This window comes from Plecotus auritus (genome assembly GCF_963455305.1).
Source record: "Plecotus auritus genome assembly, chromosome: 8".
Taxonomy (NCBI): domain Eukaryota; kingdom Metazoa; phylum Chordata; class Mammalia; order Chiroptera; family Vespertilionidae; genus Plecotus; species Plecotus auritus.
Window position 1 is genome coordinate 64,921,960 of NC_137782.1, and position 17,854 is coordinate 64,939,813.

The window sequence follows — 17,854 nt, forward strand, 5'->3', positions numbered from 1 at the left end:
TTCCTGCTTTAGATTTTCCCTATTCTTTCTGCTTACCCCATGTTAAAATTTCACCCTACTTCTATATCTTATCTCCAATGCCCTGCTCCAAGTTCATACACACCTCTCTCTTCGCTGTCTTAACTATCCAAAAAATTGTTTTTCTCTCTGTCCTTTTGTTGTTGTTCGCTTGAATGTAGATTATATCGAATTTTTATGCTTTTTTGTGAGATTGTTTTGCTTATTCTTCTTTTGTTTATTTTTTCTTTGTTTTGTGATTCTGTTTTCCCTTGCCTCACTTGATATTAGTTGGTGTTGTAGTTTGTATTAATCCCCAGGTACTTGATGATGGCATTTGCTGGGATTAGTGATTGTTCTATTGGAGTTTTATCCCCAATATACATAGTCTGTTCCCCTTTTTCTCTTAGTCTCTTTATTGTCTCTCTTACTTTTTTTTCTTTCCCTTTTCCCAATTGCATTTTCACACTCCTTATTTTTTTTCTTCTTTCTTTCTTTTTCCTCTTCTTCTTTCTCTCCTATCCCCTAATTTGCCTTTCTCTGGTGGTCACCTTTATTGGAGGTTATTAATATCGTGAATACATTTCTGTTCAGTGCCTTGTGTGTTGTACCTGGTAGTGCTGTATTTTGTGCCTTTAAATCAACGCAGGAAAGAGAGAACTACATAACCAGACATCCAGAGAAGAGAGACCATAAGGAGACAAAGAAACAGCCCGCATATGAAAGAAAAGCAGGCATCACCAGAAATGGAAGTAAAAGAAATGGAGGCAAGCAACCTTCCAGAGAAAGAATTCAGAGAAATGGTCATAAGGTGGCTGAAAAGAATGGAAGACAAATTCGACAATATGAGCAAGAACCAAGAGAAAATGAAGAAGAACCAAGAAGAAATGAAAAATGACATTGCTGCTGTAAGGAACTCAATAGAAAGCATCAAGAGTAGACTAGAAGAAGCAGAGGACCGCATCAGTGAGCTAGAAGACAAGATGGGAAAAAATACCCAAGTATAGCAACTTCTAGAAAAAAAAATTAAAAGGCAGGAGGAGAGCCTAAGGGAACTTTGGGACAACACGAAATAAAACAACATCCGCATAATAGGGGTTCCAGAGGAAAGGAGCTGAGCAAGGAATAGAAAACCTGTTTGAAGAAATAATGACAGAAACCTTCCCTGATATAGGGAAGAAAAAACCCACACAAATCCAAGAAGCTCACAGAGTCCCAAGCAAAATGAACCCCAAAAGACCGACGCCAAGGCACATCATAATTAAATTGGCAAACACCAACGACAAAGTAAGAATCTTAAAAGCGGCAAGAGAGAGACAAGAAGTTACATACAAAGGAACCCCCATCAGACTAGCAACTGATTTCTCAACAGAAACTCATCAGGCCAGAAGGGAATGGAATGAAATATACAAAGTCATGCAAAGGAAGGGTCTGAATCCAAGAATACTGTACCCAGCAAGGCTATCAATCAAAATTGAAGGTGAAATCAGGAGCTTCACAGACAAAAAAGGACTAAGGGAATTTATTACCACCAAACCAGCAATGCAAGAAATACTAAAGGGTCTGCTGTAAAAAAAAAAAAAGAAATAGGAAGCGAAGAAGGAATACAGGGGTAAAGAATAAAAATGGTGACAAATAAGTACCTATCAATAATAACTTTAAATGTAAATGGATTAAATGCTCCAATCAAAAGACATAGGGTAACGGATTGGATAAGAAAACACGACCCATATATCTGCTGTCTTCAAGAAACCCACCTCAGAAAAAAAGACGCACACAGACTGAGGGTGAAGGGATGGAAAAAGGTTTTCCAGGCAAATGGAACTGAAATAAAAGCTGGGGTAGCAATACTTATATCTGACAAATGAGATCTCAAAGTGAAGGACATAACAAGAGATAAGGAAGGCCACTTCATAATACTAAAGGGAGCAATCCAAAAAGAAGAAATAACTCTGGTAAACATATATGCCCCCAATACAGGAGAACCCAAATACATAAAAAAACTCCTGGAGGATATCAAGGGAGAGATTGACAGCAATACAATCACATAGTAGGAGACTTTAATACCCCACTATCACCATTGGACAAATCCTCTAAACAAAAAATCAGCAAAGAAACATCAATCCTAAATGACTCACTAGACCAGATGGAATTAATTGACATCTTCAGAACATTTCACCCCAAAGCCACAGAATATACATTCTTCTCAAGTGCACATGGGTCATTTTCAAAGATAGACCATATGTTGGGACATAGGCAAAGTCTCTTCAAATTCAAGAAGATAGAAATCATATCAAGCATCTTCTCAGACCACAGTGGCATAAAACTGGAAATCAACTACAATAAAAACAACCCAAAGAAATTAAACACATGGAGACTAAACAGCATGCTATTAAACCATGACTGGGTTACCAGAGAGATCAAAGAAGAAATAAAAAACATCATGGCAACAAATGACAATGAAAACACTACAACCCAAAATCTATGGGACACAGCGAAAGCAGTCTCGAGAGGGAAGTTCATAGCTCTACAAGCCTACTGCAAAAAAACAAGAAACAATGGTAATAAATTACCTAACCCAACAACTCAAAGAGTTAGAAAAAGAGCAACAAGAAAAGCCCAGTGTAAGCAGAAGGAAGGAAATAATAAAGATCAGAGCGGAGATAAACGACCTAGAGACCAAAGAAACAATACAAAAGATTAACAAAACCAAGAGCTGGTTCTTTGAAAGGATAAACAAGATTGATGAACCTCTAGCCAGGCTCACCAAGAAGCAAAGAGAGAGGACCCAAATAAACAAAATCAGAAATGAAAGAGGTGAAATAACCACAGACCCCACAGTAATACAAAGGATTGTTAAAAAATACTATTAACAACTCTACTCCAACAAACTGGGCAACCTGGAGGAAATGGACATATTCCTAGAAAAATATAACCTTCCATAACTCAATCAGGAAGAATCTAAACATCTCAATAGGCCAATAACTATGGAAGATATTGAAGGAGTCATTAAAAAGATTCCAGCAAACAAAAGCCCAGGGCCAGATGGCTTCACAGGGGAGTTTTACCAATCATTCAAGGAAGAACTAAAACCTATCCTCCTCAGATTATTCCAAAAAATTCAAGAGGAAGGAACACTTCCAAGCTCCTTCTATGAAGCCAGCATCATCCTAATACCAAAACCAGATAAAGACAACACAGTGAAAGAGGATTACAGGCCAATATCCCTCATGAACGTAGATGCCAAAATCCTCAACAAAATTCTAGCAAATCGGATCCAGCAGTACATCAGAAATATCATACACCATGACCAAGTAGTGTTTATCCCAGGAATGCAAGGATGGTACAATATCCACAAGTCAATAAATGTGATACATCACATAAACAAATTGAGAGATAAAAATCACATAGTCATATCAATGGATGCAGAAAAAGCATTTGACAAAATCCAACACACTTTCTTGATAAAAACTCTCAACAAGGTGGGAATAGAAGGATCATACCTCAACATAATAAAAGCTATATATGATAAACCCACAGCTAACATCATACTCAATGGGCAAAAACTAAAGCCATTTCCCCTAAGAACAGGAACAAGACAGGGATGCCCACTCTCACCACTCCTGTTTGACATAGTACTGGAAGTATTAGCCATTGCAATTAGACAAGAAGAAGAAATAAAAGGCATTCCAAATGGAAAAGAAGAAGTAAAGCTGTCCTTAATTGCAGATGACATGATATTGTATATAAAAACCCGAAAGACTCCATCAAAAAACTAACAGACTTAATAAATGAATTCGGCAATGTAGCAGGATACAAAATTAACGCCAAGAAATCTATGGCATTTCTATACACCAATAATGAACTTACAGAAAGAGAGACTAAAAAAGCAATCCCATATACCATCGCACCAAAAAAATTAAGATACTTAGGAATAAACTTAACCATGGAGGTAAAAGACCTATACAAGGAAAACTACAGGACACTGAAAAAAGAGATAGAGGAAGATGTAAACAGATGGAAGAACATACCATGTTCATGGATTGGTAGAATCAACATCATTAAAATGTCCATACTACCCAAAGCAATCTATAGATTGAATGCCCTCCCCATTAAAATACCAACGGCATATTTCACAGACCTAGAAAGAACTCTCCAAAAATTCATCTGGAATAAAAAAAGACCCCGAATAGCCACAGCAATCCTGAGAAAGAAGAATAAAGTAGGTGGGATCTCAATACCAGATTTCAAGCTGTATTACAAAGCCACTGTCCTCAAAACAGCTGGTACTGGCACAAGAACAGACATATATATCAATGGAATAGAACAGAGAATCCAGATATCAACCCAAACCACTATGCACAATTAATATTTGACAAAGGAGGCATGAGCATACAATGGAGTCAAGACAGTCTCTTCAATAAATGGTGTTGGGAAAATTGGACAGATACATGCAAAAAAATGAAACTAGATCACCAACTTACACCATACACAAAAATAAACTCAAAATGGATACAGGACTTAAATATAAGACAGGAAACCCTAAAAATACTAGAGGAATCCACAGGCAGCAAAATCTCAGACATATGCTGAAAGAACTTCTTCACTGATACTGCCCCTATGGCAATGGAAGCCAAAGAGAAAATAAACAAATGGGACTACATCAAAATAAAAAGCTTTGCCGAAACCGGTTTGGCTCAGTGGATAGAGCGTCGGCCTGCGGACTGAAAGGTCCCGGGTTCGATTCCGGTCAGGGGCATGTACCTTGGTTGCGGGCACATCCTCAGTGGGAGGTGTGCAGGAGGCAGCTGATCGATGTTTCTCTCTCATCGATGTTTCTGGCTCTCTATCCCTCTCCCTTCCTCTCTGTGAAATATCAATAAAATATATTTAAAAAATAATAATAATAAAAAAATAAAAATAAAATAAATAAAAAGCTTTATCACAGAAAAAGAGACCATCAACAAAACAACAAGAAACCCCACTGTATGGGAGAACATATTTGCAAATGTTATCACTGACAAAGGTTTAATCTCCAACATCTACAGACAGCTTATACAACTTAATAAAAGGAAGATAAATGATCCAATAAAAAAATGGGCAACGGACCTAAATAGAATCTTTTCAAAAGAAGACAGAAGGAAGGCCAAGAGACATATGAAAATGTGCTCAAAGTCACTAATTATCCAAGAGATGCAAATCAAATCGACAATGCGATACCATCTCACACCTGTCAAAATGGCTATCATCAACAAATCAACAAACGACAAGTGTTGGCGAGGATACGGAGATAAAGGGACCCTCGTGCTCTGCTGGTGGGAATGCAGACTGGTGCAGCCGCTGTGGAGAACAGTATGAAGTTTCCTCAAAAAACTGAAAATGGAACTCCCATATGACCCAGTAATCCCACTCCTAGGAATATATCCTAAGAAACTAGAAACACCAATCAGAAAGGCTATATGCACCCTATGTTCATAGCAGCACAATTTACAATAGCTAAGATTTGGAAACAGCTTAGGTGCCCATCAGCAGATGAGTGGATCCGAAAACTATGGGACATCTACACAATGGAATACTATGCTGCCATAAAAAAGAAGGAATTATTACCATTTTTAGGAACCTGGATGGGATTAGAGAACATTATGCTAAGTGAAATAAGCCAGTCAATGAAAGAAAAATACCACATGATCTCACTCATATGTGGATAATAAAAAACATTATAAACTGATGAACATAAAGATAGATACAGAGGCAGTAAAGCATCAAACAGACTGTCAAATTACAGCGGGAAGGTTAGAGAGAGGTGGGGGAAATTAGAGATCAACCAAAGGACTTATATGCATGCATATAAGAGTAACCAACAGATGCAAAACATTGGGGGGTGAGGGCATATATGGGAGTGGGGGGGGGGCCAATGGTAAGATATGTACACATATAATACCTTAATAAAAAAATAATAAAAACAAATAAAACATGAAAAAATAAATAAATAAATGAATTCCAACCTTAACTCCATATATCTACCAAAACTGCCTGCAAACAAGCATGCATCATATATTACCAGATAATTGCAACAACCTACTAACTGTTCTATTTGCCTCCAGATTTCTCTTCTCTTATATTATTCACTAGCTTATCCATGTTTTCTAATAGTATCAATTGGTTATTTTTTGAAAGTTTCAAAAGTACAAAACTAGTAATAAATATCAATATATTCTCAAGAGCCACTGAGTAAATGAAGCTAAATTCAAACATATCTATGAACAAAACATCTATACTAATAAAAGGGTAATATGCTAATTAGACCAGATCAACCAAACATCTTCCAGACGTCCAACTTCCTTCTGGACAAAGCCACGGTGATGGGGGCCAAGGCAGAGGCAGTTAGGGGTGATCAGGCCAGCAGGGGAGCAAGCAGTTAGGGGGTGCTCAGGCCAGCATAGGGGAGCAAGCAGTTAGGGGGTGTTCAGGCCAGCAGGGGAGGGCAGTTGGGAGCAATCAGGCCAGCAGAGGAAGGCAGTGGGGGCAATCAGGCCGGCAGGGGAGCGGTTAGGGAGTGATCAGGCAGGCAGGCAGGCGAGTGGTTAGGAGCCAGCGGTCCCAGATTGTTAGAGAGATGTCCAACTGCCGGTTGCAGGATTGGGCCTAAACCAGCAGTTGGACATCCCCTGAGGGGTCCCAGATTGGAGAAGGTGCAGGCCAGGCTAAGGGACACACACCCCCATGCACGAATTTTGTGCACTGGGCCTCTAGTGTCATTATAAAGTTTCTTTAATCATGGCCAGTCTTAAATATTTGGTTATCTCTGAAACCAAATTTTGAGGAAAACCAAGATGGCAGCATAGGTAAGCACCTAAACTGCTGCCCCGCACAACAATTTCAAAACTACAACTAAAAAACAGAACAGACACCATCCAGAACCACAAGAAAGCTGGCTGAGTGGAAATTCTACAACTAGAAGGAAAGAGGAAAGCTCATGGAGAAGGAGCGGCAAAGAGCTGAGGTACAGAGACACGTGCACGCAGAGAGGAAGGGTGGTGGAGTGCCTGGCTGGCTTTCTCTGGCAGGAGGGGGAAGGAAGCCCCCGACTGCACTGAACTCCAGTTCCAACTGCAGTGAACCTCAGTTCCGGGCGAAACCCTGTGGACCCAGGATCATACAGGGGGAGTTTGGACTGTCAGGTAGAGAGAAAGGCACACGGAGACTCGGAGACTCAGGGGAGCTGCGGCGGCAGGGGTCTGGAGGCGCGAGTGCGCACAAAGACTGACTGCAGAGGTTACCACAGGCTATCCCTAGCAGAAGGGAGTCGGAAGCTCCTGACTGCACTGAACCCCAGTTCCGACTGCACTGAACCCCAGTTCCGGGCGAGCCCCTGGGGACCCACGCTCTTATGGGGGAAATCTGGACTGTCAGGCAGAAAATCGGGAACCACGGAAGGCAGAGGTCTGGAGGCTCGAGCGCAAGGGCAGGGCTGACAGAAAGCCAAGACTGTCTGCTCCGCCCTGAGACTCCACCCCTTCCAAGCTGAGTACAGAGGCTTTTGCAATCTGGCAAGGCTAATCCTATAAGGCTGTCTCCAGCACTGAAAATCTCCCAGTGTAGACACAGCTGATCCTCATAGCCAACTGGCCTGGAGGTCAATTCCTCCCAGTGATACCAACAACAATCAAGACTTAACTACAACAAGGCTGTACACACAGTCCACAAAGGGGTGCACCAAGAGTATCCACCTCAGGTTAACTGGGGAGGCCGACCCACTGGGCCATATAGGAAACCTAGCACACAAACCTACCCTACCAACTCAGGGAAGCAGTGAAAAATGGGGAGACGAAGAAACAGATCACAAATGAAAGAAATGGAGGAAAACAAACGACTGGATATAGAATTCAAAACCACGGTTATAAGGCTTTTCAAGAATATCCTAGAAAAGGCCAATAAATATAACGAGACCCTCAAAGATATGAAAAAGGACCAACTAGAAATTAAACATACACTGACTGAAATAAAAAATATTATACAGAGACCCAACAGCAGACTAGAGAAACACAACAATCAAGTCAAAGATTTGAAATACAAAGAAGCAAAAAACACTCAACCAGAAAAGCAAAAAAAAGAAAAAAAGAATCCAAAAATATGAAGATAGTGTAAGGAGCCTCTGGGACAACCTCAAGCGTGCCAACATCAGAATTATGGGGATGCCAGAAGAAGAGAGAGAGCAAGATACTGAAAACCTATTTGAAGAAATAATGACAGAAAACTTCCCCGACCTAGTGGAAGAAATAGACTTACAAGTCCAGGAAGCGTACAGAACCCCAAACAAAAGGAATCCAAAGAGGACCACACCAAGACACATCATAATTAAAATGCCAAGAGCAAAAGACAAAGAGAGAATATTAATAGCAGCAAAAGAAAAACTGTTAATTACCTACAAGGGAGCACCCATACGATTGTCAGCTGATTTCTCAACAGAAACTATGCAGGCCAGACGGGAGTGGCAAGAAATATTCAAAGTGATGAATAGCAAGAACCTACAACCAAGATTACTCTACCCAGCAAAGCTATTATTCAGAATGGAAGGTCAGATAAAGAGCTTCACAGATAAGAAAAAGCTAAAGGAGTTCATCACCACCAAACCAGTATTATATGAAATGCTGAAAGGTATTCTTTAAGAAGAGGAAGAAGAAAAAAGTAAAGATAAAAATTATGAACAACAAATACATATCTATCAACAAGTGAACCTAAAAATCAAGTGAATTAAAAATGTGAGGAACAGAATAAACTGGTGAATATAATAGAATCAAGGGCATAGAAAGGGAGTGGACTGATAATTCTCAGGGGGAAATGGGTATGGGGGGTGCAGGAAGAGACTGGACAAAAATCGTACACCTATGGATGAGGACAGTGTGGGGGGAGGTAAGGGCAGAAGGTGGGGTGGGAACCGGGTGGAGGGGAGCTATGGGGGGAAAAAGGAAAAACAATTGTAATAATCTGAACAATAAAGATTTATTAAATTAAAAAAATAATAATAATTAAAAATAAAACCAAATTTTGAAGTGGATCTTAATTATTGTCACTATCATTATCCTGGTCTTTACTAATTAAGTACTAATTTGTACCTCCGTGCTAAAAAAAAATTGTCCAGTACACAATTTGTCATGTCTTGGATATGAGGTCATAGGAAACATAAGCCCACTAAAACTCACTTCAGAAAAGGAAGACCTATTATCAGAAATGTTAACAATCACATGAGGCCTTAGAGACTAGAACTAATAGAACCAAAAACTGGATATATCTCTCTCTGTCCTTCCTTCCCTTCCTTCCTCCCTCCCTCTTGCATTTCGTATTCAGAAGTGTACCAGGACCCAACTTGGACATCCACGGAAGTAGGTTCAGCCTCTACAAATACATCTGTTACCTATCCTGATGCAAGATAGCAGGGTTATCGGGCCCTCTACTCTCTTGCCAGAGCCCAAAGAAATGGGCTCCCTAAGAAGAGCTATTGGCAAATTTTCTAAGAACGGATGAGGGAAATTATTAATATTGCTGGCACCTTTAGTGAGCATTTTCCAAGACCCCCAGAGAGATGAGTGGCCCCAATTGCTGCTATGTAGTAGAAAATTACCTAGAACATTCTGGCAATTTTAAAATGTTTCTCTGAGTAAGATTTTTAAAAATGCTCTAAGACAGATCCAATAAAAAATAAGGTACCTATAATACTGCCTGAACTAAAAGGGCACATAATAAAAATATAGGGTTTTGATTTATTTTGTATATAAAAATAAGGTGGACAAATAAACTTACATCTAATAATACCAATCACATCCACTTCTCCTGTGAGTTTGGAGGATAATAGGGGAAAAGTCAAAGCAAAGATTAGATCCACCCAAAGTAAAATTCAAGGCTTAATTTTCTGTTCAGTTCATTATACCTCTCTCTCTTTCTAACACAGGAGACACTTCACTGGGTGATCTGACACCAATTAAGCCAAAATAAATTCTTGTATCTAACTTATCAATGGACTCATATAGAATAGAGGACACATACAGATTAAAGACAATGGGCAAACTTGGCCTGAATGACTCAGTGGTTGACTGTAGACCTATGAAACAGGAGGTCACAGTTCGATTCCCAGGTTGTGGATTCAATCCGCAGTGTAGGGCATGGAGAAAGCAGCCGATCAATGATTCTCTCTCATCACTGATGTTTCCCACCCCTCTTTCTTTTTTTTTTTTTTTTTTTTTTTTTAAATATATTTTATTGACATTTTACAGAGAGGAAGGGAGAGGGATAGAGAGCTAGAAACATCGATGAGAGAGAAACATCGATCAGCTGCCTCCTGCACACCTCCCACTGGGGATGTGCCCGCAACCAAGGTACATGCCCTTGACCGGAATCGAACCCGGGACCCTTGAGTCCCCAGGCCGACGCTCTATCCACTGAGCCAAACCGGTTTCGGCACCCCCCCTCTTTCTTTCTCTCTCTCTCTCTCTCTCTCTCTCTCTCTCTCTCTCTCTCTCTCTCTCTCTCTCTTTCTCTCTCTCCTTCCCTCCCTTCTTCTCAATAAAGACAATCTTCATGTCCTAGTGACTAAGTGTACCCTCCCTAAAAAAGCCCCTGGTTATCTACAGTGATAGAAGACTGAATAAAGACAGGAGCCTGTGAAGTGTTGCAATAAAGAAAGGGCTTTCTATGTGAGCCCTTTTTAAAACCCCTCTAGTAATTAGGTTGAAACAGTTATCCATTAGCTTCCTTGGTACTGAAATCATCAACAAAAAATACTGAAAATTTTGCAATCTAGACCAGTCCTTGTTTCCTATACACTTCTCCAGAATTCTCAAAAACCTCAACTACTAAAAGGAAGGTCCTTGTAGGCTCTGAAAACATTAACATATCCATCTAAATATTTGTCTTCCCACCCTTCCAGTGAAACAAGATGCTGAGCTGCACATGGAGGAACAAGCCCGTTGATTTCTTTATCCCAGATGAGTAAATGTTAATGCACAAAAGTTATCTATGACCTATACTTGAACCAAGCAATTTCACAGGATGTCACCACAAAATGTTCTGTTCTGTTCATCTGGAGAGTTTTCCTGACATCAGGACCTTCTGAAACTGTATTTAGCTCATGAGGAGCTCCTTAAATATGTCTTCTTTATTTATAAGCCTTCAAATTTCACACTATTTTAAATTTATTTTTAATTTCAGCTTTATTGGAGTATAATTGACTTACAAAATTGTAAGATATTCAAAGTGTACATCATGGTGATTTGATATACGTATATATTGTGAAAAGACGCCCCCATCTAGTTAACACAACCATCACCCATCATCTCATATATGTATTTATCTTTCTGTCTCTTTTTTTTTTTGGTGGGGGGGGACATTTAAGTTCTACCCTCCTAGTAAATTTCAATTATACAATACAGTGTTATCAACTATAATCACCTTATTTTACATTAGATGCTCAGACCTTATTCATTTTATAGCAGAAAGTTTGTAAATTCCACACATTGAAACAGAATATACAATGTTTTCAAAGATGCTGAGAGTAATATATGTCTAAAAATTGTGTCAACTGGATGTTAATTGCTACTAAAAAAGGAAATGAAGCATGTACATTAAATGAGTTTCAAATGATGCAATGAAATTGTCACTAGCTGTCATTACTGCCCATTAGACATGCCCCAATAAAACTTATGAAAATGTGCAAATGTATTGCCTTCCTCTAATGAAACCTTAGCTGTTAGAAAAACCCTCGGTACTCATTCCTACACAAAGAACATTGGGACATTCAGATCTGCTGAGACATAAGAAAACATCGTTAAAAAGAGGAGTAACACCTGAAATGCTGTGAAAATGGAGGGACTAACATCTACCTCTACCAACATGTTCACTTCATCTCTATAACACCCACCGTATACTATAATGTCTGGAACATAACCATTTATGTTTGAAGTGTTCAAAAAAGTGAGTTAATATGTTAATAAATAAATCCAGGGAAAAGCATAGGACTTTATTATGTGGAGAATCAAGTTTACAGAAAGAAGTAAAAATCTCTTGCCCCAGCCTATTGTATTAGGTGGCATTTTTTATTTTATAAAGAGGAGAGACCAGTGGAACAAGTACTTGATTTATAGTTGGATTGTGAGAAGTGTGATGGTGGGTAAAATGGAATAGTCCAGCTTCTGATCAGACTGCATTGAAGACAGAAGTAACTCTTGCTCTCTCTGGTATTTTTTGTTTTCGGCTTCATTAATACAACATAATTTTCTATTTAGACATGATTGTTCTTGTATTTCTCCCACTCCGCATTTCTTCCTGCAGTAGCCTGCTATATTACCAAAGCATTTTTTGGGTCGTGAGGCATCTGTGCATAGGAAACAACATTAAACCCAGATTAGTTCCTGAGGTAGAGTGGAAGAGGTATGTGGTTCCCCACAAGCTATGGCCTCCCGTGGTCCCAAAGTGAACCTCATACTGATACAAGAAATCTCAGAGCCTCCTCCTTGAAAATCATCCCAAATTAAGGACATCCAAAACACCAGCTCCAAGCCAATACTCAATTGTCTCTGAGAACATTAGACCTTATGTGACAAAAGAGAAGAGAGAACTCAATTTATGGCTATTGAGTGAGGCTAGTCCCACCCCTAGGACCTTGGCAAATCTGACTCTGTCTTCCTAAGTCCGAGCCTACCCCAGTCCAGTGTCTCCAGAGAGTACCAGCTTGTCACCATGGCACAATTCAGAGCCATATTAACTTTTCAAAGAGTATCAAAAACAGGACTTTTTACATTAACAATATAATTGGGCGTCACACTCACTGACGTGGGCAGTAGAAATCGCCCTCTGCCAAGACCACATGAGTCTCAGCAATAAAAGCCATTGAAAATGCCTTCCCTTAGTCAGTTTCTATGACCTCTCTATGAGGTCCTAAGTTTCCTGTTTCCAGATCTTTATTTGCCCCGTACACAACTTTGGACAAACACATGGAATAAAGGTGGAGAACAAAGACACAGTTCTCCTTATCCTAAATTCCAGAACCAGGGAGCATCTCTGAAGGTATAAAAAATATTTTTAGAGCCACAAAAAGACCATATGCCTTCCTACAGCAGCAAGGGAGAACTTGGTGCTTCACATCTGTAAGATCATGAAATACAATTATGATGAAATTGAGTCATTCTACTCATTTAACAGGTGAGAAAACTAGGTTCAAAGTGAGTATTAGCTCAATGAATACAATAGTCAATGATGAAGACATATTTAACCTCATATCTACATGACTCCAAAGTTGTACTGTTCTCATTGCTATTGTAGTATAGGCCGAACATGAATTGGAATTTAAAAAGAGATAGCCAGGCTCCTGGGTGAAAACGTTTTATACATGATAAAGGTAATTCTAGATGATGAACTCATTCCCACCTCTGGAGAGGACTTCTGAGAGTATGGCCCTGATCTCTTGTTACCTTGCCAGATGCTCTCTTCTAAGACACAGACTCAAGTTAGGCACCCAGAACAGTGGGCACTTTTAATTAATTGGCAAGATACCGGTAATTTTAAAGGCCCTGACTCCACTCCTATGGATAGGAATATCTCCTAGGATTTCATGGTACATTTGGACAAGTTACCTGTGGGTACCTCAAAGAGCAGAATAATGAGAATCAGAAACAGCTTCATGATTACAGACTTCCCAAGAGAAATAGGCAGCAGGATCTTTTTGTCCAGTAATCTCAGGGTCTTTCAAGATGAGCCAGAGTTTTGGGTGCTATCAGCTTTCTGAGCTCTCGTTTTAACCCACATGGATTAACAGGAAATCCAAGTCCACCCCCACCTACATTCCCAAATATGGAATTCTCAGTCACAGAACGTACCATCACATGACACCCACTTATTCTTCCTCAGGATGTGAGCTACCAGAGAGCAGGAGTAATGATTTCTTCACCTGGGTCATCAATCCATTTGGGTCAAAGTTGGTTGGTCCTATGTCTGGTTCGTGTGGGACATTCCCACTTTATTCCTATTGTTCCAATGTCCCATCTAGCTAGTTCCACCTTTCCCTCACAAAAGTAACCCAGTTTAGGGCGGGCTCGCGTCTCCCGCTTCCAGGAAGTTTGTCTCTGTGCTCCGGGCGAGCCGCTCCGGGAGCCCCGCCGCCACGAAGGTTTCCCCCACAGCCCCAGTGGCGTGGCCAGGCCCCACGTGTAGGATGGGGCTCCCCCTACGAGGGCTGGTGGCAGCCAGAACTGATACAGCCCCCCTGGTCTGGGGCCAGGACGACAGCTGAGGAGGGTGGGAGTATCTGAAGCCATGACTGGTGCCTCAGTGAAAGTGGCAGTGAGGGTTTGGCCCTTCAATTCCTGTGAGACCAGCCAGGATGCCAAGTGTGTGGTCAGCATGCAGGGCAGCACCACCTGTGACCATCATCAATCCGAAACAAAGCAAAGATGGCCCCAAAAGCTTCACCTTTGACTACTCCTACTGGTCACACACTTCGGCTGAGGACCCCCAGTTTGCATCTCAGCACAGGTATATCGGGACATTGGAGAAGAGATGCTGCTCCACGCCTTTGAAGGCTACAACGTGTGCATCTTTGCCTATGGGCAGACCGGGGCTGGGAAATCCTACACCATGATGGGGCGGCAGGAGCCAGGGCAGCAGGGCATTGTGCCCCAGCTCTGTGAAGACCTCTTCTCTCGTGTTAGTAAGAACCAGAGCGCTGAGCTCTCCTATTCTGTGGAGGTGAGCTATATGGAGATCTATTGTGAATAGGTACGCGACCTCTTGAACCCCAAGAGTCGGGGTGCTCTGCGGGTCCGGGAGCACCCCATCCTGGGACCCTACGTGCAGGACTTGTCTAAATTGGCTGTGACCTCCTATGCAGACATTGCCGATCGCATGAACTGTGGAAATAAGGCGAGGACTGTGGCTGCCACCAACATGAATGAGACCAGCAGCCATTCCCATGCCGTCCTCACAGTTGTCTTCACACAGCGTTGCCATGACCAGCTCACTGGGCTGGACTCAGAGAAGGTTGGTAAGATCAGTTTGGTGAACCTTGCTGGAAGTGAGCGGGCTCACTCCTCAGGAGCGGATGCACCTGAAGGAAGGTGTCAATATAAGTAAGTCCCTGACTACTCTAGGGAAGGTGATCTCTGCCCTTGCGGATATGCAATCAAAGAAGCGGAAGTCGGGTTTTATCCCTTACAGGGACTCTGTGCTCACCTGGCTACTCAAGGGGAATTTGGGTGGGAACTCACACACAGCAATGATTGCAGCCCTGAGCCCCGCAGACATCAATTACGAGGAGACTCTCAGCACCCTCAGGTATGCTGACCGCACCAAGCAGATCCGCTGCAATGCCATCATCAATGAGGACCCTAATGCCCGGCTGATCAGGGAGCTGCAGGAGGAGGTGGCGCGGCTGCGGGAACTGCTGATGGCTCAGGGGCTCTCAGCCTCTGCTCTGGGAGGCCTGAAGGTGGATGAGGGGAGCCCTGTAGGTGCTCTGCCAGCTATAGCGTCTCCCCCTTCTCCAGCTTCACCCTCATCTCCCCCCACACACAATGGGGAACTGGAGCCATCATTCTCCCCCAATGCTGAGCCCCAGATTGGGCCTGAGGAGGCCATGGAGAGGCTGCAGGAAACAGAGAAGATCATAGCTGAACTGAATGAGACCTGGGAAGAGAAACTACGCAAAATGGAAGCCCTGAGGATGGAGAGAGAAGCATTGCTGGCTGAGATGGGGGTGGCTGTCCGGGAGGACGGGGGAACCGTGGGTGTCTTCTCTCCGAAGAAGACTCCCCACCTAGTGAACTTGAATGAAGACCCCCTGATGTCAGAATGTCTGCTCTACCACATCAAAGATGGCATCACCAGGGTCGGCCAGGTAGATGTGGACATCAAGCTCACCGGGAAGTTCATTTGGGAGCAGCACTGTGTGTTTCGGAGCATCCCTCAGCCAGACGGAGAAGTGGTGGTCACCCTGGAGCCTTGTGAAGGAGCCGAGACCTATGTCAATGGGACACTTGTGACTGAGCCACTGGTGCTGAAGTCAGGGAATAGGATTGTGTTGGGCAAGAACCACGTTTTCTGCTTCAATCACCCGGAGCAAGCACGGCTGGAACGGGAGAGAGGGGTCCCCCCACCCCCAGGACCACCCTCTGAGCCCATGGACTGGAACTTTGCCCAGAAGGAGCTGCTGGAGAGGCAAGGCATTGACATCAAGCTGGAGATGGAGAAGAGGCTGCAGGACCTGGAGAATCAGTACCGGAAAGAGAAGGAAGAGGCTGACCTTCTGCTGGAGCAGCAGCGACTGTATGCAGACTCTGACAGTGGGGATGACTCTGACAAGCGCTCCTGTGAAGAGAGCTGGAGGCTCATCTCCTCTTTGAGGGAGCAGCTGCCACCTATCACAGTCCAGACCATCGTCAAGCGCTGTGGCCTGCCCAGCAGTGGCAATCGCGGAGCCCCACGCAGGGTGTATCAGATCCCGCAGCGTTGGCTGCTGCAGGGCAAAGACCCCCACTGGGCCACCATGGCTGATCTGAAGATGCAAGCAGTAAAGGAGATCTGCTATGAGGTGGCCCTGGCTGACTTCCGCCACGGGCTGGCAGAGACCGAGGCCCTGGCCGCCCTCAAGATGCGGGAGCTGTGTCGTACCTATGGCAAGCCGGAGGGTCCTGGGGATGCCTGGAGGGCCGTGGCCCGGGATGTCTGGGACACAGTGGGCGAGGAGGAAGACAGCGGAGGTGGAGGTGGTGGTGGCGAGGAGGGAGCCCGCGGGGCAGATATGGAGGACCTTCGGGCGCACATCGACAAGCTGACTGGGATCCTGCAGGAGGTGAAGCTGCAGAACAGCAGCAAGGACCGGGAGCTGCAGGCCCTGCGGGACCGCATGCTCCTTATGGAGAGGGTCATCCCCCTGACCCAGGATCATGAGGATGAGAATAAAGAAGCCAATGAGGCCACCTGGGCCACGCCCCCAGGGTCAGAGGTAGTAGAGGAGGAAGCCCCCAATGACCACGGGCCCTCAGCCCGGCCTACTTCGCCACCCCTGTCCAGCTGGGAGCGGGTGTCGCGGCTGATGGAGGAGGACCCTGCCTTTCGTGGCCGCCTGCGCTGGCTCAAGCAGGAGCAGTTGCGGCTGCGAGGACTGCAGGGCTCTGGGGGCCGGGGTGGGGGGCTGCGCAGGCCCCCAGCCTGCTTTGTGCCCCCTCACGACTGTAAGCTGCGCTTCCGCTTCAAGAGCAACCCCCAGCACCGGGAGACCTGGCCAGGGATGGGGAGCGGGAGGCCCCAGCGCCACAACCCCCTGAGGAGGTTACTCCCCCAGTGGTCACCCCTGCCCGCAGGCCCCCAAGGTCCCACCGTCCCCGCAGGAATTCCCTGGATGGAGGGGGCCGATCCTGGGGAGGGGATGCTGCACAGCCTGAACCTCAGCACTTCCAGCCTAAAAAGCACAACCATTATCCCCAGCAGCCCCAACCACACCCGGCCCAAAGGCCCCCAGGGCCCCGCTACCGCCCAAACACTACTCCCCCGCGAATGAGACTGCAGTGCTCAGCCCTCAGCCCCTGACCTCAAGGACAGCGGGGCAGCTGTGAGGCCACGTCCTGGGCAGAGGGGGCCTGGTGGGCCCCTTGCTGGGAGGAGAGAAGATGCCTGAGATGCTGCTTCCCCACAAGCCTTGGGGCAGGGAAGCCCTAGAGATGAGAGAGAAGGTTCGGGTAGGTGCTAGATGACCAGGTGATGGGCCGGAGGCTGCAGGAAGGAAGAGGGCACGGAGATGCCAGGAGCAACCAAAGTGGAGGAAGACATGGGAAGCTGCCTGGGGGCCGCCCCTTGCAGAGGGGAGCCCCAC

General features: G+C 44.1%; 1 protein-coding gene across 1 annotated transcript; it reads left to right on the top strand.

Moving 5' to 3' along the window:
• Positions 1–14,301: 14,301 nt before the first annotated feature.
• Positions 14,302–17,659, top strand: LOC308256572 (kinesin-like protein KIF1C; the record flags this gene model as incomplete). Its single annotated transcript, XM_080684904.1, is given in 7 exon segments — positions 14,302–14,406; positions 14,408–14,513; positions 14,516–14,760; positions 14,764–15,080; positions 15,082–17,276; positions 17,279–17,544; positions 17,546–17,659. Coding segments are annotated over 7 exon segments (3,348 nt in total).
• Positions 17,660–17,854: the final 195 nt, after the last annotated feature.